The 25420-nt window shown below is 56.4% G+C and overlaps 1 protein-coding gene across 1 annotated transcript in view; it reads right to left on the bottom strand.

Moving 5' to 3' along the window:
- Window positions 1-1266: 1266 nt before the first annotated feature.
- Window positions 1267-25420, bottom strand: part of TRIM8 (tripartite motif containing 8) — a 30631-nt gene continuing 6477 nt past the window's right edge. The window contains exons 3-7 of the mRNA XM_030030792.2: window positions 5826-5921; window positions 4673-4906; window positions 4268-4299; window positions 3546-3661; window positions 1267-2821 (exon numbers count right to left, since the gene is read on the bottom strand). Coding sequence (XP_029886652.1) covers window positions 2214-2821; window positions 3546-3661; window positions 4268-4299; window positions 4673-4906; window positions 5826-5921 — 1086 coding nt within the window. The 3' untranslated portion in view covers window positions 1267-2213. The remainder of the gene's footprint in view (window positions 2822-3545; window positions 3662-4267; window positions 4300-4672; window positions 4907-5825; window positions 5922-25420) is intronic.

Raw genomic sequence — 25420 nt, forward strand, 5'->3', positions numbered from 1 at the left:
TGTCCCCGTCACCAGCAGCCGGCCACATGGACACTGGGGGGGGGGGAGGCATTGCGGGGTCCCTGCGGTGGAGGCTGGGAGCATCCCGCCCCCTCCTGCCGCCCCAGGGCGCTTTGGTTGTGACGGAGAAGCGAACCCCCAAATATCCCAATGGATTGGGTGTTTCCTGAAGGGTCTGAGCAGGACGGGGCTGGGAAGAGCCCGGCAGGGCAGCGGGGCCCAGCCGCTGGCCTCTGCACCCTGCGCACAGGGTGGCACCGACCCGGAGGGTGGCCGGGAGCACGCAGGGCAGGGGCTGCTGGCTTTCCCCCCCTGCCCCAGCTCGGCCTGGGAAGGGGGCCCCGTTGGCGAGGGATTTGCTGCCGCCTCCCTCGGGGTGGATCAGGGGGAGCCGGGTGCGAGGGTCCCCCTCCCTCGGACCCGCTGCTCCCCTGGTTTCAGCTCACTGAGACTCTCTCCCCTTCCCGTTTCCCACCGAAGCAGCACGGGGGGGAATCCAAACCGGAACGAAACCAGGGACGTTTTGCAACCAGGAAAAAAATAAAGGAAGCCAAGCCCGAAGAAGAGTAATGGAAAAACCCTAATGCCTCTAAGACGCTGCTCTGCTTTATAAAGTCAGCCCTGTTTTCCCAGATGAAGAGCTCGCCCCTGCACAGCCACAGCCAGGCCAGCCCGTGGCCCCCCCCCAACACGCCCCAGCCGAAGGTTTCCTCCTCACCCTTCCCAGCCTCGGCTGAGCACAGCGGGTCCCCGAACCAGCCCAGGGTGCTGCCAGCACCCACGGAGCCCACGGGGCAGTAGGGCTTTAGGTGGGGACGAAGAGTCGAGCGCCGGGTGCCGGGGCTGCAGCACGGCCGGCACGGTGGATGCCGGCGGAGGCAGGAAAGCCGCCGTCCCCATCCCTGTCCCCGACCCCATCCCACAATGGGGATTGTTCTGGAGGCCGCGGGCAGGATGCGGCCCGGCCGGCTCCGCGCCTGACTCACATCCTCACCGGCTGGGAGGGAGCCGGCAGAGAGCCACGGCTCCGGCATCTCTCCCCGCGGGGCTGGGACGCGGGATGGGTGCTGGTGGGGACCCCATCCCCGGCCGGGACCCGCCACCACCCCAACCCCCAGCTGCTCCCTCCAAAACAGCCCCTCTGGAAAAATCCCCGTCATCGGCCGGGCACCCGCGGGACCCGGGGAGCGGTTCCTTCCGAAAGCAGGTGGGAGCCTCCCGCCAGAGCTGGCGTTCCCAGGGGAAGAGCTGCAGCAGAGCGAGGCGTTTGCACTAAGTGATCACATTTATTTGAATATTTTTTTCGTGTGTGTGTGTTCTAAAATCGGTTACAGAATAAATACCTGTGCCTTATAGCAGGAAGTCCACTTTTTTTTTTATACAAAGTGCTTGTTACAGGAAGTTGCATCAGCGATACGCAGGAGGGGGGTGCATTTCAGCCACGCTTCCCCTCCTGAAAACTAGAACAGATTTTTTTTTTTATTTATTTATTCGTGGTTTTTTTTTTTAAAGTTTCTTTTCCCTTTTTTTGTGCATTAAATTTCCTGCCATTGTGTATTTACAAATCTCTGAAAGAAGGAAAAAAAATGCCAATATGCATGAGAAGTGGCCTCGTAACACAAAAAAAAAAAATCAGCCTTTAAAAAAAAAGTAACAAACCCAAAATCTACAAGTATCGTTTCATACTGAATCAATGATAGATTTTTTTCTTTTTTTCTTTTTAAAAAGGAAAAGAGAGGGGTGGGGAAAGGGGAAAAACTGAACCAAACCAGGAAAAATGAACTCGGAGAAATGGAAAGAGAGAAGGTGCCATTGTCCCTTCTGAAGTTTTCGAAAGGCAGAGAGGAGCGAAGAAGAGCGCAACGCACAGACCCAGACGCCTGACTGAAATCCCCATCAATTTCTTCTCAGTAATTTCTCCCTCGTCTTTTCCCAGCGAGGGGCAGGAAGGACTTTCCAAAATTAAATTAAAAAAAGGAATTAAAAGGAAAAAAAATATTATTTCATTTTAAAAGGATTAAAAAAAAAAAAAAAGAGAGATAGAGAGATGAGAGAACAACCCTCCCCAAAATCCTGGAGGGGCGTGAGGCAGGGAAAAAATTGGGTTTGATTTAAAAGGAAAAAAAAAAAAAAAAAAAAAAGAAAAGCCAAACCAAACCAGACTTTTCTCTCCGAACGCGTCATCAAGCGGGACTCTCCGGAGAGTATGACGGTTAACTGGTGACGTAGTGTTTCGCCGATGGCTGGCCGTAGACCCTATAGAAATCCTGCCGCCCGTGCTGCTGGGATGCGTCAATCCATTCCCTCACGGCAAGTCCCGGGAGCGACTGGGGGACGGCGGGGGCGGGCGGCAGCGGGTGGGAGTACTCCTGCGAGGAGACCGTCCAGGGGAAGTGCCCCGACCGCGGGTAGGGCTGGTGCCCGCTGTGGTTGGACACGGAGGAACAGTAACAGTTATCCACGGAGCAGACGAGGATTTTGCGCCCGCCGTACTGGGAGAGCACGGACTGCTGAGATGACGTGGTGTTGGGGTAGTGAGATGGGTTGAAGACGGAGCCCGAGTGCACCGGCTGCGGGCCGCTGGGAAGTCCAACTATGTGCTGCGTGGAGCTACAAGGCACCATGGCTTGTGCGGACTGCCCCTCGCCAGCCGAAGCGCCCTGGCTCATGTACTGGCTCGCCACAGTCCCGGACGATGGCTCGAGGAAGCTGCCCTCGGGGAAGGCGGTGGAGTGCTTGCGCTTCTCCGCGCCGGAGTTGCTGACGGTGCAGGGGTACATGGGGATGCTCTGCAGAAAGGGGACGGGGGTGCTCAGAGGACCTGCGGAGGGAAACAGGAGAGGGGGACTGCGTCAAGCATGGCATGGCATAGGTCCAGGGTGCTCTGGCCGCTGGTCCGAACCTGCAGCTAAGCCCCGAGACCTGTGCTCCAGCCCCACGCGAGCAGAGGGTCCTCCAGCCCACCCACCAGCAGCAAACTGGGCACACAGCTGTACACGGGTGAATTTGCACGTTCCGTTCCAGGACCTTGCTGGCAGGCTCAGAGCGGCCCCAAGCGCTGCTCTGCAAACACGTGCACAGGCTGAGCCCGTGCGCAGCTCGTGACCATGGTCTCTAACAGGATCAGAGCAGGACAGCCTGGGTGACAAACCTAAATCCCCCAAGGAGAGAGGATATGGGACATGGTCTGCTCCCAGACGTGGGCTGGGGGCTGCAGAACCACGCCGGCCCCTGGCTACCCCTCCCTGCTCACCGACCCTCGTCTTTCCACTACCTTTTCCTGCTGATAGCCAGCCCCCCCACTGTGTCACCCCAAAACACAGCCGTTTCACAAGCCAAGGGAAACGTCCTGGGGGGGCGTAGCCAGGAGCTGCCTTCATGGTGTCTCCATGCCCCTGCTGACTGCAGAGGGGCTCCCAGGGGTCCCTGCACCCCGACAGCTCTCCCCACCCTCTTGTACTGGGATCTGCAGGGCACCCAGCTATGGACACAGGAGGTAGCAAGGTCCCATGCCCTGCCACCCGAACCCCTCAGGCTTCACCCACCTTCCAGCAACTTCCTGAGCTGCTTCTCCTTCTTGGCGATCTCATTCAGGAAGAGCTTGGAGTTGAGGTGGCCGATTTTCGGTGGGGGCAGGCTGCCACCTGTACAGTTCTGGGTTCTGTTGGGGACCATGGGCAGAGAGGAGAGGCGTGAGGGACAAGGTACACTCAGGTGAGGGTCAGACAGATCCTTCCCCCACACCCTCCCAGGGCCAAACCCCTTCCCTCGGGCAGCAGTGTGGAGGGCAGCAGGGAGCTGGCTCTCTCTGATGGGCAGGACCTTCCCTGTCCAGCTTTGCTGTGAACGTCCCATGCCAGGGTGCACCGCCCGCAGCCCCTTCATCACCCTGCATGGCCACCCCAGCTCGCCTCAGCTCCGCCAGCGCTGGCTTTAACCCCCTGCCCTGCCTTTGCCGCAGCAGAGCTGGACTGAGCCCTGCACCCCAACCCAGCTGGTCCCACCCTGGCTGCGGTGCTGGGTCCCAGCTCTGCTCTTCCACAAGCACACCACTCCATTTCCCCTAGTCCAAGGGGAGAACTTGATTTAATGGCTGCCGGAGGGGATTTTTTAATCCTCCGAGACAGAGAGGAAAACCGAGGCACAGAGCACGCCTCTCCCAAGCCCTGTACCATCCCTGGCCCTGCTCCTCCTCCGGACATCATGCCGCTGCTGTCCCTGTGATGGCCCCCCTTCCCCCCGAACACGACTGCCCTGCTGCGCTTACCTGTCCATTAAGATTTTCACAGACTTGGTGTTCTAGGAGGGGAAGAAGAAGCTTTGATCAGTAAAGCCAGTCTCTGCCCTGGCGGCCACCTCCCCTTTTGGTGTCACCTTCTGTGGCCCCCCAGGAGGGAACAGGCTGCCCAGGGGTGCTAAGCACCCTCTCCCCCCGGCATAGGCTGCCCCAGCCCCATCTCCAGCTGTGGCACCTCCTCATTCAAGGCTGGTGCTGAGCCTGCCCCACTCCTCCTTGACTTCTCCCACTGCTGAGCCCTCTGGAGGCATCAGCTAGCCCTGTCACTGTCCCCAGCCTGCTCCTTGCTATGCCCCATGCCTCCCCGATGCTCCCCACACAACCAGACCTCCCCGCAGCCCCCATCGCACCCCTGGCACAGGCAGCTTGTCTTACCTTCATGAAGTTGATGTCCTCGGTTTTGTCAAACATGACCTGGACAGAGCTAAGGAGCTTCTTGGCCTCCTGCATGCGCTCATTGAGGTGGAGAACCTGAGCCGCATTCTCATTGCAGAACTTGGCCTGGGCCTTGTCCAGGATCTCCATGGTCTTCCGCAAGTCCTCATCCAAGATCTGGTGCATCTTCTCGTACTGCAGGCGCACCTCGTCCTTCAGCTGGCTCACCTTCTCCTGGGGGAGAGGAGCAGGGTCAGGCCCTCTGTGCCCTCTAACCTCCACCATGATGTCCCAGGACATCGGGGTCCTTTCCCCAGCAGGGGTGGGTGCGACCTAAAAGCTGTACCACAGCTCTGCTCTCCTGCAACATCCACACAGACCAAACCCTGCCGTCAGCTGCCACGTGGGGTTCCTATGGGCCACAGACCCAACAGGGACCATGGAGGTTTGGTTGATCCAGCAGATCCCCTGGACCCACCTCCTGGGGTGTCTAGGTGGGGATCGCCTCTAGAGGGCTAATGCCAAGCAACAACCTACCGCACCGCCAAGGCAGGTGTGCTCCCTTGAAAAACCCTGCCCATCCCCATCTTCATACCCATTCCTGTCTCAATTCTCGTCCTCATTCCTGTCCTCATCCCCATCCATCCCCACCCCAGGCTGGGGACATGTCATGCTCCAGAGCCCTTTCCTCCAAGCTCTGGGAGGCCAAGGGGCTTTAAGAACCACAAGCTGAACTTGTTTTACTTGTGTCCCAGCAAAACACTCGCTTGCATCTCTTCCACCTCCTGGGTATTTCAGCAGTTTATTTGGGGTTCTCTCACCTCCAGAGCCACTCAGGATGAAGTGGGTGGCCCGGTAAGGCTGTGTTGAGCTGGGGGCAGGGTGGGCCATATTTAAGGACAGCCTTGTTTCTCGCCTTCCAACTCACCCCAGGACCTGCAAGGCAGCAGGGCAGCCCCAAACGCATTTTTGTCCCCCAAAAAGATGACTGCCAAGACTGGAATGGAGACAGCAGGTCTGTCTGGCCACTCCTCCCCCGCATGTCCTCCCTCCTCCCTGCCCACCTGGCCCCTATGACCCAGGAGCCTGTCCCCATTGTGCCATGGGGTGACAGTCCTAGGGGCTGGCCACAGCAGGGTGAAGCACCAGTTACCTCAACCAGCCGCTTGTCTGATTCCAGCTTGTAGAGCTGCTCTTCGATGTCTTGCTCCCGCTCCTCCAGGCGGTCCTGCTGCTTCATCAGCATCTTCTGCAGAGATGGGAGAGAGGAGCAGTCGTCAGAACCCAGCGGCCACACGTGCCGGGCAGCTTTGGTACCGCCCACACCAGCTCTGCCCACGCGGTTCGGGAGGGACAGTGTTTTTTCCCAGTGGGATGCCATTGCCGAGCTGAAAGCCCACACACAGCTGGTGAAGGTAGAAACCTCGCGATTTCAATGGCCACACAGAGGGGCCATGTGTGCTGGACTGCCTTACTGGCTGGGGACCTTGATTTGGGTCCCCTGGATGGGGGCAGCCCCTCAGGTAACTTTTTGCAGCCCAGTCACTGAGTTTTGGTCAGAGCCAAGCCCTGGGGATCCCAGGGTAGACACGGAGAGGCTGATCTCCCACTATGGCAGCACCATTCCGAGGCCCATCACCCACCGCTGGCAGGCTCCTGCGAGACATCGCCAACCCCCTCGTGCCCCCGTACGCCACGCCAAATCCTTTCTCCCTTCCCCGGCTCTGTGACAAGCCCCAGAGCCAGCGTCAGTGTAATTGGGAGGGACAGAGAGAGGAAGAATGGGGCCTCCCCCCGCCACGCTGCCAGGCCCTGGCCCCCACTCCTTGGGCCTGGGCCTGGGCCATCAGCCTAGTAACTGGGACAAAACCTTATTCCCAAGCCTGCAGGGCTTCCCAAAACACCCCTCAAAATCACTTCCAAATATCCCCCTGTCCCCGGTTATCCCAGGGAAAAGCCACCACACTGGTGGGGCAAAGAGAAGGGCTTTGCCCAGCACAGAGACGCAGTGTTAGAGTCTCTCAACGATGGGGTCGAGATTGGAAGAAACCGGCAGTGAGGATGAATTTCGAGGGGATTATTGCTATTATAAACTGCCGCTTGGGGATTTATAATCAAGTAATTAATTCCTGGACGAGGCGGGAGGGGGAGGGTGGCAGAGGCGCTGCTGGGATTAATTGCATTGCAGGGAAAGGCTGTCACCTCCGACTCAATTCGGGAGCAGGAATGTGAAGCCTCCTCCCTCCTGTTGTTTTTCTTAAGGTCTCGGGCACCTCCAGCCTCACTGCTGCTGGGCTCCTACCACTAATAATAACAAGGAGCTAAAAAAATCCGGCTTCCCACTTGCAGTTGCACACCACATGCATGCCCGGTGCCCACGTGTGTGCACCCACCCATGCACATGCAGACACACAGACAGCACATCCACTGAAACAGGACCCAAGGGGCAGCAACTGCGACACAGACCCCTAGGCACAGGGGGACGTTTGCTGGCACGTGCAGACAGAAACACAGGGGCCTGCAAGCATCTAAGGGCATCGCTGCTGCTGCTTTTAAGACCCGCTGAATAGGTGGGAGCGTCCACACAGAGAAAGATTTGATGCATATATTAAAAAATCTCCTTTTTTCATCGTAAAAGGCTTGTTACTTGCGCTGCTGCGGCACCAGGAGGCTGCAACCCACTCCTGGGTTAAACACGGTGGGAACTGAGCTCCGGACAGCGGGTACAACACCACTTGCTCGGTGACGGCGGAGGCAGGAACCGCATCCCAGGTCCTGTGCCAGCAGCCAGACCAGGGCGCAGGGCTGCTGGTGGCTTTTCTAGGGGCTCAGCTGGGGTGCTGGGTCCAGCAGCGGGCAGAGCTGTGGGGCAGGCGGGCAGCAGCCCCATGCAGCTGGGCAGAGAGGCAGCGGGCAGCAACCTGCTCCGGCAGCAGCGCAGGCAGGTGCATGTCAACACGACCTGCTCCCAAGCACCGCTGGCTGAAAACACAGTTTGCAACATCCCTCTGCGTGGGCCTGGCGCACAGCACAGCACACCCGGCTCTGGATCCTGCTCCAGCATCTGCAGGCTGGAATTTCCCCACTGAAATCACAGTCGACTGATGGGAAAGCTGCCTGCTCCAGGGAAGGAGATGCCTTCCCGCATCACTGCTTGCAGGAGGCCGATCGAGCCCGGGAGCCGGGGCAGATCTCGCAGCGCCGGCTGAGTTTCTCGCTCTCCAAGCTGGAGAGCCAAGAGACATAGCAAGCCTTCGCACCAAGCCCTTCCCTACGCCTCCCTCCCTGCCGGCAGAGACCCACTGCCTCCACCACGAGCAGCCAGACCCACACTGCACCACCCCACCAGGAAGATGGCTGAGTCTGGCAGGGCCCCCGGGAGCAGCTGGGTCCCCGGCCCGCCTCCCCTGGCCACCAGCTGGGGCAGGGCTGGGGAAAAACGTGGGACGGGATCCAAGGCCCACAGCTCACTGGGCGCAGAGGCCAAATACCCACCCTGCCCCAGCGTATGCATCAGGCGTCCAACGTGGAGCCACCCCGAGGCAACCCCTGCTCTTCCCCCCGATGCTGCCGGGATGCTCTCGTGGGGGAAAGCAGGGTTTCCCATCACTGGCAGACACCAGGCAGGCAGAGGCCACCCTGCCAGCCCCACCAGTGTGAGGGACCCCCGAGGGATGGACCGAACAGCCCCGGACATGCACGTACCATCGTCCCCTTCCCGCTGCCCTGCAGCTGCTGTGGCAGAGCTGCCAACCTTTGTGTTTTGTAACAAACCTCAGGGTGCTCTGCTCCTGGAATCATACAATTATGTGAAATCACAAATATATACATAAATACATACAAAAATAACTTTTTATATATACAAGTTAATTTAATAGCCCCTCACAGCTGGAAAATGTGACCAAAATCTAACCTAAAGCCATAGAAATCAGAGAGAATAGAGGACATGCAGTGTTTTCTTTAAATCTCACATTTGAGCCACTCTCTTGATTTTAGGGCGATTTAAAAAGTGTACGTGCCTGGGATTGCAGCGGCATGGGAGGGCTTTTCACCCACGGCAACTGAAACCTTAACAAGACACATGGGTATGAACTACCCCTTCTGGCACCAAGGGGCGAAATCTCATTGTCTCTGCAGCACGGGCTGAATTCCTTAGGTATTTTGAAAAGGAAAATATATCCCTTCCCCTTCCATCCCCTCCCAAATCTGGTATTTCTTAAGTCATGAACTCCTCCTCCTCCTCCTTCAGGATCAGAATTTCTCAGGGTAATTTCTCATATTTCATGCATGACCTTGATGCTGGGAGAACCGCAGCTCCCTCCGTACAGGCGCCCTTCCCGGGCTCCAAGCAACTCCGTGATCCCAGTTTGTCTTTTCTGAGACATGCCGCCAGTTTGCGAAACGGCCGCCAAAAATGCTCTGTATTCCAACACCAGCTGAGAGTGAACTCTTCTAATTAATTAATAAGTTAATCTGTGGCCAGTGTAAGTGGCTGGTCCACCCCGACCCCACAGGCCCCAGTGAGATGGGGCTAGTTGCTGGACATCAGTTTATTCTGCTGGAGTTGCAAGTAATTTCCCCCCTCTTCATGCAAAAAAATAAAGGGTGGGGGGGAAGGCTGAACCCTAAGAGGAGGTTAGTGGAGCTCTGCAAACACGCTGTGGGCATCAACTGCGCACAGGAGCAGGACCACTGAAGGTGGAAGGAGAAACGAGTGGAGGTTATCCTTTGCTCGCCCATCAGGAGCCCCACCACCGGTGGAACAGAGTGAATCATGGGGAGCAATCATGGCAAGTCGGGTGGGTTTGGGGTACCGAGGTCACACACTGGAAGGGAAATGCTACTTGGAGGACCATCTCTGCGGGAAGCAAAGCAAGTGCTGCAAGGTCTCATTCCAGGGAGGACGCACACAGCTGGTCCTCGTGAGATTGTGCTGGGGAAAGGCTTGCTGACCATCGCTATCAGCCCAGTGCTTGCTGGGAGGAAACCACCACAGGGGAAACCACCCTTGCCCTGCGTACACCTTACTGCACCTCCCGGTCCATCCCCCCAAACCAGTACGCAGGCAGCTCTAGCTCTGCACTGGCCTCAACTCCCAACGGCTGCTCCAGCGTGGGACACGTCCACCCCCCCCCAGACAGGTGATGGGGGGGACGTCTGTTGAGGGACAGGGCTGCCCCGACAGAGCAGAACTTCTGCAAGATTAAATGCCTGCAGCTGCAAGACAGAAAGATGGTAATAAAGAGTTTAACAGCTCTGACGATACAGGGCATCTGGGCTCCTCATCCAAGAGTCATCATACGGCTGCAGCACCACAAGCATCGGCTGTGTTATACACATGGGTCCAGCTCAGTCGGCTGGGCAACCCCCCCACTGCAAAGGGGGGCACTGAGATGTGGGAATGAGCTCACACCCACCCAAGACCTCCCAGGCAGGGAGAAATCTGCAGGCAAGATGTCTCCATGACTTCTCTTAGGCTGGTCTCACCACTGTCCTCTCCCAAAGGACAGGTCTAAGTCTGCGGTCTCTGCCAAGCCCACGATAAGAGCGAATTATGCCCCTGCCCTGCCTGGAGCCCAGCCCTGGGCAACCCATGGCCCTGGGGACGGCACTGGGGCAGCAAAATCCCATGACATGCCCCAAGGTTTCGCCTGCTCCAAGGATGGCCGGGGTCCTTGCGTGCCTCCCAGGGAGAGTCAGCAGGGGAGAGCTGGCAGCACCCCTTCCCCAGGGGCTCGAGCGCTCACCTGCCCCTGCCCGCCCGCGGGCTCAGGAACGAGCCTGGCAGCTTCACCAAAGCCAGAGAGGTGCCCCATGACCTGCCAAGCAGCTCTGGTTTTAAACAAGAGTTGGAGCAGCGAAAAGCCTTACTGTGTTCATACGATAAATGAAGCCCATGCAGCTTCTCTGATGTCTAGTAAGTGCTGTGCATCCTTCAGGGCCATTCCCCCAGCAAGAGCAACCACAACCGCGCACACCAACCTGCGGGACGCTGGCGGGATGCTAATTCCCAATAAACTGGGCTGAAACTGGCCGTGGGTTTGGAGGGTACTACAAGAGGGCAGGTGGACAAATCACAAGAGTGCACAGCCCTTGTTCCCGTAGGAAACTGGGGGGAAGCAAAGAGCCAGACTGCCCCACAGAGTGCCTTTAACCACAGCTGGACGGCTGGCCCAGTACAGGCGTGCTCGCTTCTCTGCCTCCCTCCTTCCTTCTCCTCTGTGCCCAGGCCTTCCCCTCGCCGCCAAATCCCAGTCACTGAGTGAATAAGGACATTGTTTGCAGCCACCGGAAAGCCAGAATGGAGGGAGCAGCTCGGAGCATGAGGGGGAGGAAGGGCGAGGAGGAGGAGGAAGGTGGAACCAGAGCAAGGAAGCCATGAAGGGCAGATGCCTGTTGTGGGAATGGCTCCAGACACCTGCAGCTCAGCCCAGGGACTGGGATCAAGGGCCCCCATTGAAACCCATGTCCCGGCACGTTGCTGGAGACGGGCCTGAAGTCACAGCAACTGAATTTTAATGCACCGAAAGCCCTGGACCAAGGAGGCGAGCAGAACCTTTCGCCTCCCCACGCCTCCCACTCACAGGCTTCCCACTCCCCAGCCCTGCTCTGCTGTCAGCTGGCCAGCTTTCTGACAAAAACTCACACGAGGAGCTATTCTCATCCCTCCTGAAAGCATCCCCCCACCTGCCAACACACCAGCACCTTGACATCATGTGGCTCTGGGGCACAGCACCCCAGTGCCCTCCAAAACCAGGATCTCAAACCACAAGATCCTGCACTGCTGCAGTCCGAGGGGACCAGTCCCCGCAGCCCAGTGCCCCCTGGAGCATCCTTCCCACCCCACTACGGTCTCCTGCTGACCAGACCCAGGCAAAAGCAGCTCTTTCAAACTTCCTACAGCCCCCACAGCACTCACAGGAGGCTGATATGCTTACAGGGACAGGAAGGAAATGTTTTCTAGTTGGGGTTTCATCTTGCACACATTTACAGTAAGCACCAGGCAGGAGGGGAGGTCTCCGGCCAGAGCAGGAGGCCTTGCCTCCCCCGGCCAGCCCAGAGCACACACATGCTGCTCTGGGGTTTGGCTTTTCTCACGGTGCTCCCTGCACAGAGATCGGGCTGGTTTATCCCCAGCAGTGGAAGGAAGAGGGGAGGGGAAGAGCCTCCGGAATATTAATAGCTCCCCTTGCTAGGAAGGGATGGGAGCAGCAGCCACGTAGCGCATGGGCATGAAAGAGACCCCCTTGCTAGCATCAAGGGACCCCTGAGCACCGGGAGAGCTGGCACTTCACAGAAAAGGGCTGGAGGCCAAATATTCAGCGCCAGCTTGGGGGAACAGGATGCAGGGTGCCTCTCGCAAGAGCGGCTCCCCGCCCTGTTCTCACGCTGGGGTGGGTGGAGATGCCTCCTGCCTGTCCCCATCTCCTTGTGAGATGCTGCCTGGTCTCCGGGCCTTCCCTTGCATGCCAGGGAGGAAAAACCATGAGGCTAAGCCCCATGTCACATCTCCATCAGCTACCCCAGAGGCAAAGCCCCGTGTCCCACCTCCAGCACCCACCCCAGCGCAGGGCATCCCTACAGAGTGGCTGGCACACAGCAGCTGGATGCTCCCCCCGAGCCACGACTCACGGCTGCTCAGCAGTATTCAGACTGGCCCTTGTCCCTGCGGCATCCCAGGACGCCAGGCACCCCGGGACGGCAGGCACGGCAGATCACGCTGCCCCAGATGGCCTTGTACCAGCAGACCCTGGACCGCTGCGGGGCTGTGCCGGTGCCCGCAGCCCGGGACAGCTCTTCCCCTTGTTTACACCCAGCAGAAAGGAAGAACTCGTTAGAAAGGGGAAAATACTAGGCATTGTGTTGCACGGGGCCAGCAGCGGCATTTCTGGAGGCCAGGAAACGGGGACCTATTCTCCATCGGAAAGCAACCTTCAGAAGGACCTTAAGGATGTTAATTTGCCTCCCTGGGCCTCTGTGTGTCCCCCTGCTCCCCGCTGCCATGGGAGTTACTTGCAGCTGTGCCTCTCACACAAATGGGGGAAGGAGGCTAGGGCTCTACCTGTGGTTTTTGGAGCCCAACTTCAAGCTATGGCCCAGCTGCCACTGCTGTCAGTGTCCTCTGAGTAGGGACAAAGAGCTGCTTCGAGGGGAAAAGGGGTATAAGGGAGATTAAAGAGCAGGGAGATGAGGCTGGCGGCTGCAGAAGCATCCCCTCTGTGCCAGCAGCCCCGCAAGTCCTGGAGGCAGGAGCCTTCCTGATACGGGGTGCCCAGTACGGACGATGTGCCCCCCAAAACAGGGGTGCCCTGAACACTGAAGTCAGTTTTGCAGCATGTTGGAGGGTAGGAGCGAGGCGGTGCTGATCATGGGCCAGCGTCAGACAAGCTGTCCCCAGGCAAAGCGCAGAAAGAGGCAGTGAAACTGGGGTGAAATGCCTCTGCCAGACCTCGGGCTCAAGGCTCACTCACAGCATGGGGAGGAGAGGAAGAAAGAAGCTGGAAACACACCGGGAAGATGAATATGGGGACGGGTGAGCTGGTTTGCATGCTGAGTGTGCAGCCAGGCGAGTCCCGACTGATGCCGCTGGCTCCACAGGACAAAGATGAGCCTTGGTGATGCCTGTGCCTTTGGCCAGCACAGGCACCTCCTGCCCTGGATCTGCCAGGAGACATGGCATCTGGCTGGGGAAAATGTGCTCCCGCACTGTGTGTTAGCGGTGCGGGGACAGCAGATGCTTTTGGGCGGTGCAGGAGCAAGACAGAGAAACCAGCTCTGAGAGCTGCCGGGGCTGCGGCTGCAGGCGCGACCAGGCCCTCAGGGCAGTGAGGAGCTCAAGAAATCTTTTTTCTCTCTGCTGGGAAGGGAGGGAGAGGAGATCCCCACCCAGGCCTGGGCGCAGATGCTGGCCAGCAGCTCTCCCGGACCAGCTTTTGGGAGAGAGGACAGTCCAGGCCGCCTTCGCCTGGGAGCAAGGAGAGCCAGGAGGAGCACAGGGCTCAGTTCTGTGTTTACGAAGGACAAGGTCTGCATCTTCTCTGCCATCAGGGATGTGAGGGAGGAGCTCTTTTTCCCCCGCCTCTTTTGGTTTTAGGGGGATAATGTTCTGATTTGGGGCTGCTTATAAATCAGTGCCAAAATTCACCCTGCCACTCCGCCATCTCTGACACAGAGGCTCCAGCTGCTGACCACGACCCAGCACCAAATGCCCTCTGAGCAACTGGCTCTGGAACACCGGTGCCAGGGCACTCCAGGGAAGTGCAAGGGTTTGCAACATCCCAGAAAGTTTCAGACACCCAGACCCAAGTGTCTTGAGCAACCGTTTCCAGCCACTTGGGACCTCAAACTGACACCAACACCTTGAGCACATCTGGCCCCAACGACCAACGTCGCTTTGCGCTTCCTCCCTGCCACACCAGAAAGTAAAATCTGGGGCCTGCAGCTACACTGACTGGGATACACCAGGCTTCAGAGTTTTTTGAAGCCTAAGTGATCATGTAAGAAGTCCTGCCCTTTCCACCTTCGGCGCGCTCTGTGCTTATGGCTTCTGGAACATTTCAATCAATTTACATGTATGTTACGGGGGAGCCTAACCTCCTTTTCTCCCTCTCCTGCCTCTGTTTTCATACATCTGCCCCTTCCCAACCATGGATCCAGATGAAAAATTAAGCCAGTAAAAAACCAGCAGTCTCTTTTTGGCTGGATCATCCCCCCAAACTAGCTCTCAGATGCACTCTGCCAGCTCCAGTGGTGGCAGTCTGGGCAGAAATGGGAGGTTCTTCAGCACTGAAACTCAGTTGAATCATAAAATCCTGCTCCTCACACAAGCCCTGTTGCTCTGACATATCATCTGTGAGTCGCTCCTTCCATAACCCCCACAAAAAAGTAAACAGGCTTTGGCAGCACCCCTGATCCTGCCCTGATCTGCTGTTGTCCCAGCCTCGTCTAGCTTTGTTGAATCCCAAGATCTTCCCAATGTGCTGCAGTCTCAGGGTCCTGGCCAGTCATCCCCAAACTGTGGCTGGCGGGATGTCTCGCCTTCAAAAGCAGCCATTCTGCAAAGACCCACTCCCATCACTTGGCAGCAAACCTACCCCCATCTGCAGCCCCTGCAAAATTGAGAAACCCTCACTCCCTCTTCCAAATAAACATCTTGGATTCAAGATCCAGCTGGCCTGTGTGATCTCAGAGCTTTCTCCCTGCAGGGGTGAAACACAGCCAGCCTCTTCCACCCTTCCTTCCATTGCAGGCTGAGCTGCCTCTCCCCGGCCCAGAGACCTCCGCTCTGCACCCGGCTCAGCCCTGCCATGGGAAGACCTGAGCTCTGAACAACAGTCCCTTTGGCTTTCTACACCCCTAATTTCTAATTTCTGCTCTGGAGGGAGCCCAGCCTGAAGATCTGGATGCACGAGCAAGTTTTGGGGGGAACTCAGATACCACCGAGGAGCAGAGCAGCTGCAGTGATACCTGCGTGCACCCACGGGTCCCAGCCGTGAGACCACTGATAAGTGGAAAGGCAATGATCTGCAGCCATGTGCCCTGTCAGCATCTCATTTGGTGACCCAGAGACGAGGGGTCCGGCTGCACAGGCAGCACGAAGCCCCTCTCCAGGCTCAGGCAGCACTAGAAAGAAAACCCTGCTTTGATTTAAAGGCCATGATTTTATTTTTTTTCCTCCCAACTGATCTAGTTAAACTTCCAACCGCTCAAGGCTATTTTAATTTGTACTGGTAAGTTAAATCAACACAAACAAGGGCAGAACAGGTTTATATGCACCTCTATTACTGGTTTGCACCAACTAGAGCGCAGCTAGATTTCTCCAGGCAGCTTTTTTTTTTTTCTAATAAAGATAAGGGGGGATGTTTTTTGTGCACCTCCAACTGACAAATGGAGCCTGAAAGTGAGTTGGGAGTCAAAGCCTTGTGGAAAGTCAAGGTGACTTATGCACCAATAGGCTGGACTCAAAAGAGCTTTGCAAAAATGCAGATCAACTAACAAGATTTATAAAACCCGTTAGGGGCTTAGAGGCCACTTAATTCTCAAAGGTGCCAAGGAAAGTGCCTGACTTGCAGATGGATGGATGGGGCTTACAGAGGTGGCTATCTCAACCTTTCGGTTGTTTCAAGAAAAGGGGACTCAACTTCTCTTGGAAACAAGGTTTTGATGTGCTGAGATGTTTACTCTGAGCCTTGGCTCCTCCATCACTTACTTTAAAGAAAAAGAAACCAAGTCCTGCTGCTGCAGACAACTGTTACAAACATATACTGAAAGTCACAGCAGAATCTGCTGCTTCAGCTCACCAGTGCCAGACACCACCCAGAGGAGTATGAGACTCAACCGGATTCGGCACACAAGCTGGAAAAAATAAAGAGAAGCGGGGCGGGGAGGCGGGGAAGAGGACTTTGCACTTCTACAGCTCCCCAACGCCTGGTGTTTTGCAGGCTGGAAGCAGCCCGTCAGCACCTGCGGGCAGCCAGGGCGACATAGAGCAAGCCCATCCACCCCTCTGCACCCAAGAGGGGACCTACCACAACCACAACCTGCTGAACACCGAGGACCTCTCAGCCACCTCCCTGCTGGGTTTTCTCTCTCGCCCATTTTTTTCACGAGGCGGCTGTTGAGAATCTGAAAGCCCGGATTATAATCTTTATGAATCCCATAGTTAGATCGTGCTGAACAGCAGCCCAGCAATACCAGATGTTCAAACAAAGCTGCCAACCGACAGCTGTCTGCAGCTTGCAGCGTGTTTTTACTTTAAAATGCAAAATGATACCAATCTATATTAAAAGAGAGACGTTCGGAGCCTTGCGATAGCAGCTGAAGCCGCGGATATTGCTCTTTCACGCAGGGTGTGGCGGCAGAAGGAAATATCTGAGAAACTACTGCTTAAGCCGCCCTCCTGGCCCCCCCAAATCCTGGCCCCTTTCCTAATGGGAAAGAGACTCACGTTACTGCCTGAGTACTGTGAATGTACCAGTGCGTGTCCAAACAAGCCAGCAAAAAGAAAAATGCAGCATGAACAAACACCGTCTAACGAAGGATGCCAGAATGAATCTGGGCGCTGCACAGCCCGCACCTGGCTCTCAGTGGCATGGGGAGGACGAAGTGACGCATGGTGGGACAGAGTAGGAGCCAGCCCTGGGGTGGAGGGTGCAGCGGTGCCTCCCCTGCTGTGCTGGTGACCAAACTGGGGGTGCAAAGGTCCCTTCTGGCAGCAGAGCATCGGTGGTGGAAGCAAGGGATGGAGAGGCACCCATTCGCCGAGCACCCTGCCTCGGGTTGTCCCACGTCCCTCTAAAACACACAGGGACGCTTGTGCGGTGCTGGCCCCACCGGGGAAACTCTGCCAGGGCCTCCTCCGAGACTTGATGTGCAACAGGTTTTGAACCTGCATTGCTTTATAACTTTATTTGTCAGGCTGGCTGGGATCAGGCACAAAGCCCTACACCCTGCAACCTTTTCCACATGCCAGCAGCTGGGGAAGGCAAGAGCTGGAGCTCAGCCTCTCTCTCTGTTCTTCCTCCCTCTGGAAACGCAAGCCACCTGTACCTACCACATTTTGGGGGTGGCAAGTCCTGAACGTGCTGGGCACAGCACAGTACTTCTGGCTTGCAGGAATTGCACGAAGAGGGCCCCGACTTAGTCAAACGTGACGTCCCAAATTCCCCACCAGCCACGATCACAGGAAATCTTTGGGACCGGTCCCAAGGCTGCCTCATTGTGCTCCGAGCAGCAACAGATGAATGAATCACGCTCTTCAATGTGACACCCAGCTCCCAGCAACATACTCGGGACCAAAATATTTACGTTGCAAACGAGTAAGAATAGGAACAGATCCCCTCCCCAGCCTGGTGACATAAAAAGGCCAACATGGTCTTGCATTGAGCAAGTGGGTGGCGGGAGGATAAGAAGGCAGGAGGCAGAGACCAGCCCTGTGTCTCACAGCCTGTCTCTTCCCAGCAATGCTGAACCAGAGCCCTTCTCCAAGGCAGCAAAACTCCCACAGCAGCCAGCACCGAGACTACGATCCCCATGGTACCACACTCCTGCTGGAGCTCAGCAGCTGGGCGGCACACAAGGAAGCATGCTGGGACCTGTAGTTTCCAGCCAGCCAGCTGCAAAACACCATCCACCAGTAAACACGTCTCAAATTAAAGAGATGCAAGGCCTCCAAGCTCCTGGCAAGGCGCCAGCCACGGCTTCTTGTTGGCAGGCACTTGGCCAATTCCCATGTGTTGTGTTAGCCCCTTTCCAAGGAGCAGCAAGAGCCTGCACCCTGCAAACCCCCTCGCAGTCGAGCTGCGCCCTGCCCTTGCCAAAGCGACATGTCTGCATGGACAGCAAGATGCTCCCAGAGTTCCAGTGCAGCCCTGGGCCGCAGGAGATGTCAGCCCTGCTCCTGCCTTGCTGTGAGCCCCTCCGCTTCTGCTCTGTGGCACTGGGCCACTGACTCCAGAGCAAGACCCCACAGTCAGCACTGCCCAAGCTTCAGCTATAGAGACCCCAACACTGCATCCCTAGAGGGGTCAAATAAAGATGCCACTGAAGCAATCAGAGTCACAGGCAGCAAGAAGCAACGCACCAGCGCGATGCATTCAGGCAGAGCAGCACAAGCAAGCAAAGCTGCACCGAACCGCCACACTGGTGGGGCTGGGGGCAACCACCTCCCCAAAGCACCCTGGCCGGGCATGCAGCCTCTCCCCGAGTGCCACCATCCTGCACTCCAGCAAGGCCAGGACCGTATGTCACCCCCTGGGGAGCGTGGCACCCCTCTCCTCGCCCACTGACCCTCCCCGCTGTGGAGGAAATTGCGACGCCCGGCTGATGTCAGGAGGCATCACTTCACACAAAGGCCAGGCTTCCTGGCAGGGAAGGGGTGGGGGAGCGGGGAGGAAGGGGAAGAGGAGCCCCGGGCAAAGGCAAGCGGCAAGCCAGCTCCCCACGCTCACACATGAGGGGCAGCGGCAGGAGATGGCACGGCCCCTTCTCCTTTAACTGCCCTTGTGCTCGGGAAATAGAGACAACATCCTATTTCCCAGCACCCTTCACAGGAGCCCCAAAGTGGCCCTGCCCCACAGAGCTGCGATGTAGCATGTGCCCCTTTAAGGATGCACAGAAAAAAGGGACTCAAATTTATTTTAATTTGCTCCTGCTTTGCTCCTGCAAATAAATCAATTCCATCTTCGCCTCAGCCGGACAGTGGCTGCTGCTGACCAGGAGAAGCACGCTCCAGCCGAGCGCAGGGGCACAGCCGCCTGCCCAGCACCCACCCAGGAGAAAAGCCGCCCTTGTGACAAGCTTGAATGCCAGCACCCCCAAAATGGGCACAACTGTGCACCCCACCTGTCTCCTGCCCACGGGTGGGTAAATGCCTGTGTCACCCGTTAATTGATAAATACAGGCAAAACCAACAAATTCAGGACAAAGTCAAGAGTCATCTGCAGCCCTCATTTCCCAAACTCCTCTCCCCAGCGTGCTCCCCAAAGCAGAGCATCTTTACAACACGCAGCACATCACAGTACCCATGGAATCGATGTGACCTCCTGCTTCAGCCTCTCCTCCCCTCCTCCGCCTCCTGTGGCCCCAGCTCATACCCCAGCAGCAAAAGCTGCTGGTGGCCAGTGCCGGGCTGCATTGCTTTTGCCTTCACCTCAGTCACTCTCCCAAGGGCAAGAAGCGCTCTGAACCAGCACGGGGACTGGTGAAGAGGGGTTAGCTGTAAGGGGCCTGCGGGATCTGGTTGATGTTGATTACGGGGGGGAATTGCTGATGTTGCAGGGGGCAGCCAAGGAAGGTGGGTTTTGGATGTGGGCACCACCAGGGAATAACCATAAAGGAGCAAGCCCTGATGCTCTCCTTCAACATGCTGACTTCTGCTCCTAGGAGGAAGCCTGTCATTGGCTTTTAATCTCACCCGATTACGGGCCAGCCTTTGACATTATTGATCGCAGGCCCCTGAAGTATCATTTATCTTCCAGGTTTGACTTGGTGATCAGAGCTCGACAGCTCAGACCCTGGTCGGCTCCATCCTCCCAGGGAGCCAGGGGAACCGCTCTGCTCAACTCTGGTCCTGCCAATTTGTGCAAGCCGTATTTTAGGCTCAGTTTCCATCCCCAAATGAGGCAGCTTTTGCCACGTGCCCTCTCCCCACCTGACATTTCATCTCCTGACTCAAAAAACCAGCTCCTCAGGTCTCCGGCAGACCAGCAGTGCTTTACCAAGCCCGGCAGACCAGGATGCCTCCAGTGCTCTCTGCTTCCCCCTTTCAGTTTCATTATCCTCTTTCAAAGAGGATGCGGTGGTGGAGGCACAAAGGTTACGGGATGTGCCGCACAGGGATTGGGGGCGGGAGGGGCAGCGCCAGCTTGCAGGGTACAACCAGAGAAGCCATTTCTAGCCGTGACCGCACTGCCATTTTCTAGAGCAGAAGGACCAACAACAGCAGCTCCTCGTCCCCTGGCAAGCTTGCACCCACAAAGCAAGCTGGCTGCTAGCTCAGTTCTGCAGTGGCTTCTCCTTACCCGCCGGCTAGCACAGCAGCGCCTCGGGGCCAGCTCATGATTTCTGCGTAACCTTCAAAACGTTAACACCTGCTCCCTCCGCTGGGCAGAACAAGAGGTGGGCTCCACGGATGCAAAGCAGCCAGCAGGACCAGGATTCAGGACGCCTGGGATCACCACCCCACGGGTGGGACACACCTGGGATTGCTGCCCCACAGGTTCCCACTCCCCTGGTTTCCTCCATCTTCCACCCAAGCTGACAGACGTTCCCAGCCTCCACCTTTTGGGAAGCACAACATTTTCCTCAAATGTCTGTGTCTACAGTTACTGGGTGCAGCATGTGCATGAAGGTTGTCTTTTCGGATGCCTCCTGTCATTCTCTCTCTCTCCCCTGCAAAGCTGGGCCTTGCATTTTGGGAAGGAGGAACATTTCCTGAGGAAGGCTCCAGTGGGCAGTTTTAACACATAGAAGAAGGTTTAGCTTTTGCTCGTTGCCTCGGTATTGTTTATCAGATTGTTGCAAAAGCACTTTGATAAATGGAGATTAGTACCATGTGCATTCATAGATGATAGCAGTAGCCAGGAGCCAGCTTTGGGGAGGACCAGGGGAGGAAGCGCCTGGGTGGGGGCAGCTAGCAGGGTCCATGTTCAGCAAGGTACCACAACCAGCAAAGAAAGCCCAAGTCTCCAAGATTGCTTCCCCACGCTGCCACAGACTTCCCGACTCCCTAGCAGGTCCCCCCACCTCTGCTTATCTCTACTTTAGGGTAACACTCTGACTTCCCTACCCAGATTTTATGTTGTTGCAGAGATTAAACTGACCTTTTTCTCCCCTGTTGTAAGTAAAATGCTACAAAATCCTTGGCTGGAGGACAGGCCGTGGTTTTACCTGCTGGGCTCACACCCTCGGGAGATGCGTTTGGCACGGGCTGGTCTTCGCCTGAACACACAAGGAGTTCCTTCCAGTCCCCTGCCTAGATGTCCTGTTATGCAGGATGCCAGCAGGCAGAAGCAGAAAAATAACCCGAAAATGTGCTCCCACTCCCTTGCAGGGGGCAGATCCCGTCCCCATCCCCTACAACCAAACCACCTCTGACCCAAAGAGGGATCGCGGGCCTCAGCCTGGTGCAGCTGTGGCAGGAGAGCTGCAGTAATTCTCTCCCGGATCTGGCCACCCCCATCACTAAGGGGCTAGCACAATACCAGAGGGAAGGGGGAGCGCACACCACCACCCCCATCCCCAAAGGGTCTGTGAGGGGGACAGAGACCTCACAGCACATTTATTCCGCTCCATCCATTTGAGAGGCGCGCTTCAAGGGGCTTTTTGCTATCAGAGGCGGGTGCACCAGGACAGGAGGAGAACAAAGGGAGGCACCGGCACCCCCAGCCCTTTGTCTGAGCGCAGAGGAGTTCACCTGCAGGGAAAACCAGCTCCCACTGCAGAGCCGGCGGCTCTGCACGGATTCGGATGGGGAGAGGGACACAGCCCCCCCGCTAGCAAGAGGATAATGAGCAGAAGGATGTGATAGCGTTACCCTCTCTCCCCTTGCCACACACACAAGCCCGTTACAGCGCACGCCAACCCCCGTGACTTTCCAACAACCACCACAACCAGCAGGAAAAACCATTGCCACAAAAATATCAACCCACCCCCCAGCGCGATCGATCTGTGTCTGTGTGTGGCCGAGCACCAAACCCCGGAGCTCAGCTCCACCGACCAGGATTGACTGGGAGGGAAGAGGGTGGGAGACTAGTTTCCAGGGACGGGGTTTTAAAGCCACACAATAACTGGCTCAAATGAGGGTTTGGATTAAGCTGTTGTACAGCGAGGGAAAACACTGCCTCCATTAGGATATGGGGGATTTTCCTTCCCTTTCTCCAAAGCTCCAGCTCTAGGACGAAGCTTCCAGGTCACCCAGGCAGGGAGAGAACGGGGTGATGCCGAGCAAACAGGGGATCCCACGCAGGGAGAGGTGGGTGGAGGGAAGAAAGGGCAGATCAGCCCTCCCCGAGCCCCGGATCATACAGTCGGCTGGTCTGACAACGTTTACTCATATTTCAGAGTGACACAGCCATCCGGAACGTCACTCCCTGCCAACTGCCTCATCTGGAGCCGTCCACAGCTCGGCTCTTCCCAGCCCACTCCAGAGACAGCCCCCCCAGAGCATCCACAGACCAAGGAATTGAGAAAGAACAGGTAGGGGGAAGAGAAGAAAGAGAAATTAAATTGATTCATATCTTTTTTTTTTTGAAGTTCTGGTACATTGTCCCAGCAAACAGATGACTTCAAGCGCATGTTATGTAGACGGCACTGCTGCAGAGTGGCAGGGCGCTGCTCTGAGCCAGGAACTTTGCTCATGTTACCATCACAAGTGAATCACAAGACAGAAGAGGGACAAACGCGATCCCCTGGCGAGAATGGGCCGAAGCTGTCCTTATCAGAAAGGGTTCGGGAGTGGGAACCTCTTCCCTGAGTTCATCTGGGGGACATATGTAAAAACTCTTGCGTGCATCCAGAGTCTCACGCCTGTAAATAACTGTCCCTCCCTCCATATTTGGGACCAGGCACCTCTTCCTCCCATTCCCAAGTGCACTGGCTCTAGCTCTCCTGGGTAAAGGAGGGGTGGCTGCCTCTGTCAGTCCTTCTTCCATAGAGGAAAGAGAAGGGTAGGACATCCCTAGTCCTGCACATTCCACACCTCCCCACTGGTCCCCCAGCATCTGCCCCATCTTCTCTACCAGCAAACGGAGGTTCATTGCAGAAAACTGGCTACCAACACAAGGAAGCTCAGCAGCTCTGACTCCTCTGAGCCATCCCCCTTACTCCAACCAAACTAGCATCTCCTGAGCCTACAGGCTGCTGATAAATGCAGAAAGTTGACAAAGTCACCAGAACCTAGCCCAGATCCATAGCATTTTATTTTTTTTAAAAGAAAAAAAGTGAGGCCAGACCAGATTCTGCCCCGGAGCCTACATGGCAAAGCAGAATCCGTCCCCAAGTGTTTATTTAGAAATCCGTACATACATGTACATTTGAATTCTGACAGAATTAATTCTGGCATCCAGCTAATTCAAAGCATTCCTCCCCCATCACACTACTGTTGCAGGCCAGCCCAGCACAGAAGCTGATTATAAAATGCTGCACTAGCCAGGCATTTCTGCAAAGGCTTGTGCTATTGAGCATTCAGTCTTTCCTTGCTTGGCTATTTCATTGTTTCGGTGTCGATCCCTCCTCTCTTGCCCTGTGTTTCCTGGTTACTTTTGTCCCTGCTCTGGAAGCACTGCTGCTCTCAGCCCCATTTCAGTGTCACATTGAAAAAAAAAAAAAACCAAAAACCAAAACAATTACATGAAATTAAAGAGAAGAAAAGAAGAAATTACCAATGTGTACCAAGATTTCCAGTAAACAGATAGGTAATGAGCAAAAAATAGGCCAATATGCTGCAAGGCAAGCTGCAGACAGATCTGGGGATAGAAAACCCGCTGCCTCCCTCCGAAGCACAGCTAAGAAATCCCTGTGTGGTCACACGCTGTCCTCTGGAGCAGAGAGGAGAGAGGTCAGGGCAGCCAGCACTGTAAGAGCCTCTTTATTCTTGGGCAGTTGCACGAATCTGATCGCTTGTGCCCTTTGTGAGACATGGAAATCTGCCTTCGCCTCCCACCCCCTTCGCCAGCCCCCCCTTCTGCTCCCCCTGCTCAGATGGGGACAGAGGCAACTCCTCTGCACCAGAGGCAATGACCAGAGCAGCGGAGAGGCTGTGGACCCCCCTCTGGCAGGACCAGGCTCGGCCAAGCACGCAGGAGAGCTTGAGGACAGTGCTTTGCTGGAGCGAGGGGAGGGGAAGAGAAGAGAAGGCCAGTCCTGGGACTCCCACGTTCCTCGGAGGGCTCACCCGGGCTCCCACGTGCGAGACACGAGGCTGAGGAGCGGAGGAAAGTCCAGGGTGTCACACTGCAGACCACGTTTTTCCTACTTCTCCCTCTCCGCCATGCTCACAGGCCAGAGGAGAGCAGCATGCTGCACACCTCCATGCCAGCAGCCACATGACGCTTACATAAATATCACAGGTTGGATTTAGACTAAACAAGGGTCTGGGCTAAGTTTATTATGCCCTCATCACCAGCCAAAGCCAGGCTTGTACCTCCTGCTTCAGAGACCAGACCAGGACACCCCCATCTCAGGGGGTCATTTAAAGCCACCGCTGAGCGAGAGCTTCAAGGAAGAAAGCTCTCTGGCCAGGGCTGTCTGGCATGGGTGGGCAAGGCTGTGCCTAGACATCCCCACCTGCAAAGTACAGCCAACCCTGATATACTGCAGGGGTAAGCCTGGGCTACAGTTTGTTGCTGTTCCTTGCAAAGCAGCTCAAGGTCCTCAGATGAACCTCTCTTTCCCTCTCCTCCTTCCACCTCACTCTTCACCAGCACCTGTCCACATAGCTTTGTCCACCATGGGAAGAGAACATTCTCCACTGCAGCGCCTGTCCTACCCCTCTTCTCTACCAAAGCTGTCCCTTCCATGCAAGCCTCCTCCCTCCCACCCAAACTCACCAGGCTGCCTCCCCACATCCTCCATCTCTGCTGTCACTTCTCAGATTGACTCTACACATTAGACTTGCAGCTGCAGGTCTAGAGCAAGCAACCGCTGGCAACCTGATGGCCTAAGGGCAAGGAAAATGCTCAAGTTTAGCAGGAAAGCATTGGGGAAAAGCCCTTAATCCAAACCCCAGGGAGGCAGGAGACTGCCCCAGTATCAGCCAAGCTACCCACTGCCACTTGGCCAGCACACCCAGATAGGTTTGCAGCAGGGTGGCTCAGCTCCCCTGAGACCTCTCTAGGGCGGCACAAGCTGCTATCGGTTGAACTGAAATCCCCTGCTGCCCCTGACAACACAGTGCAGCTGACAGATGGATGGCGGTGAATGGCATGGAGCTAAAAAGCGAGGCTAGGTGGGTGCTGGGATTTCTGTGACTGCCCAAGGCCCAAGAAGTCATTACTCATCATGGCAGCTTGACCAACTGACAGGATCCCAGGCCACAATGATCAGTCACATTGAGGAGCCTAACGCTGGACTCCTGAGGCCCCTGAGCAGGAACCAGGGCATGGGCAAAGCCAGGGGAGAGAGACTTGGGTTAGGCTGACCTAACCCCCAGGCTGGGCTGGCGGTTCAGCTCTGGGGTGCTGGTGGAGGCTCAGATGGAGGGCACAGGGAGAACCTGCACATCTCCAGCTTCATAGGACCTACTGCAAA

Source organism: Aquila chrysaetos, chromosome 11 (assembly GCF_900496995.4).
Source record: "Aquila chrysaetos chrysaetos chromosome 11, bAquChr1.4, whole genome shotgun sequence".
Classification (NCBI taxonomy): Eukaryota; Metazoa; Chordata; class Aves; order Accipitriformes; family Accipitridae; genus Aquila; species Aquila chrysaetos.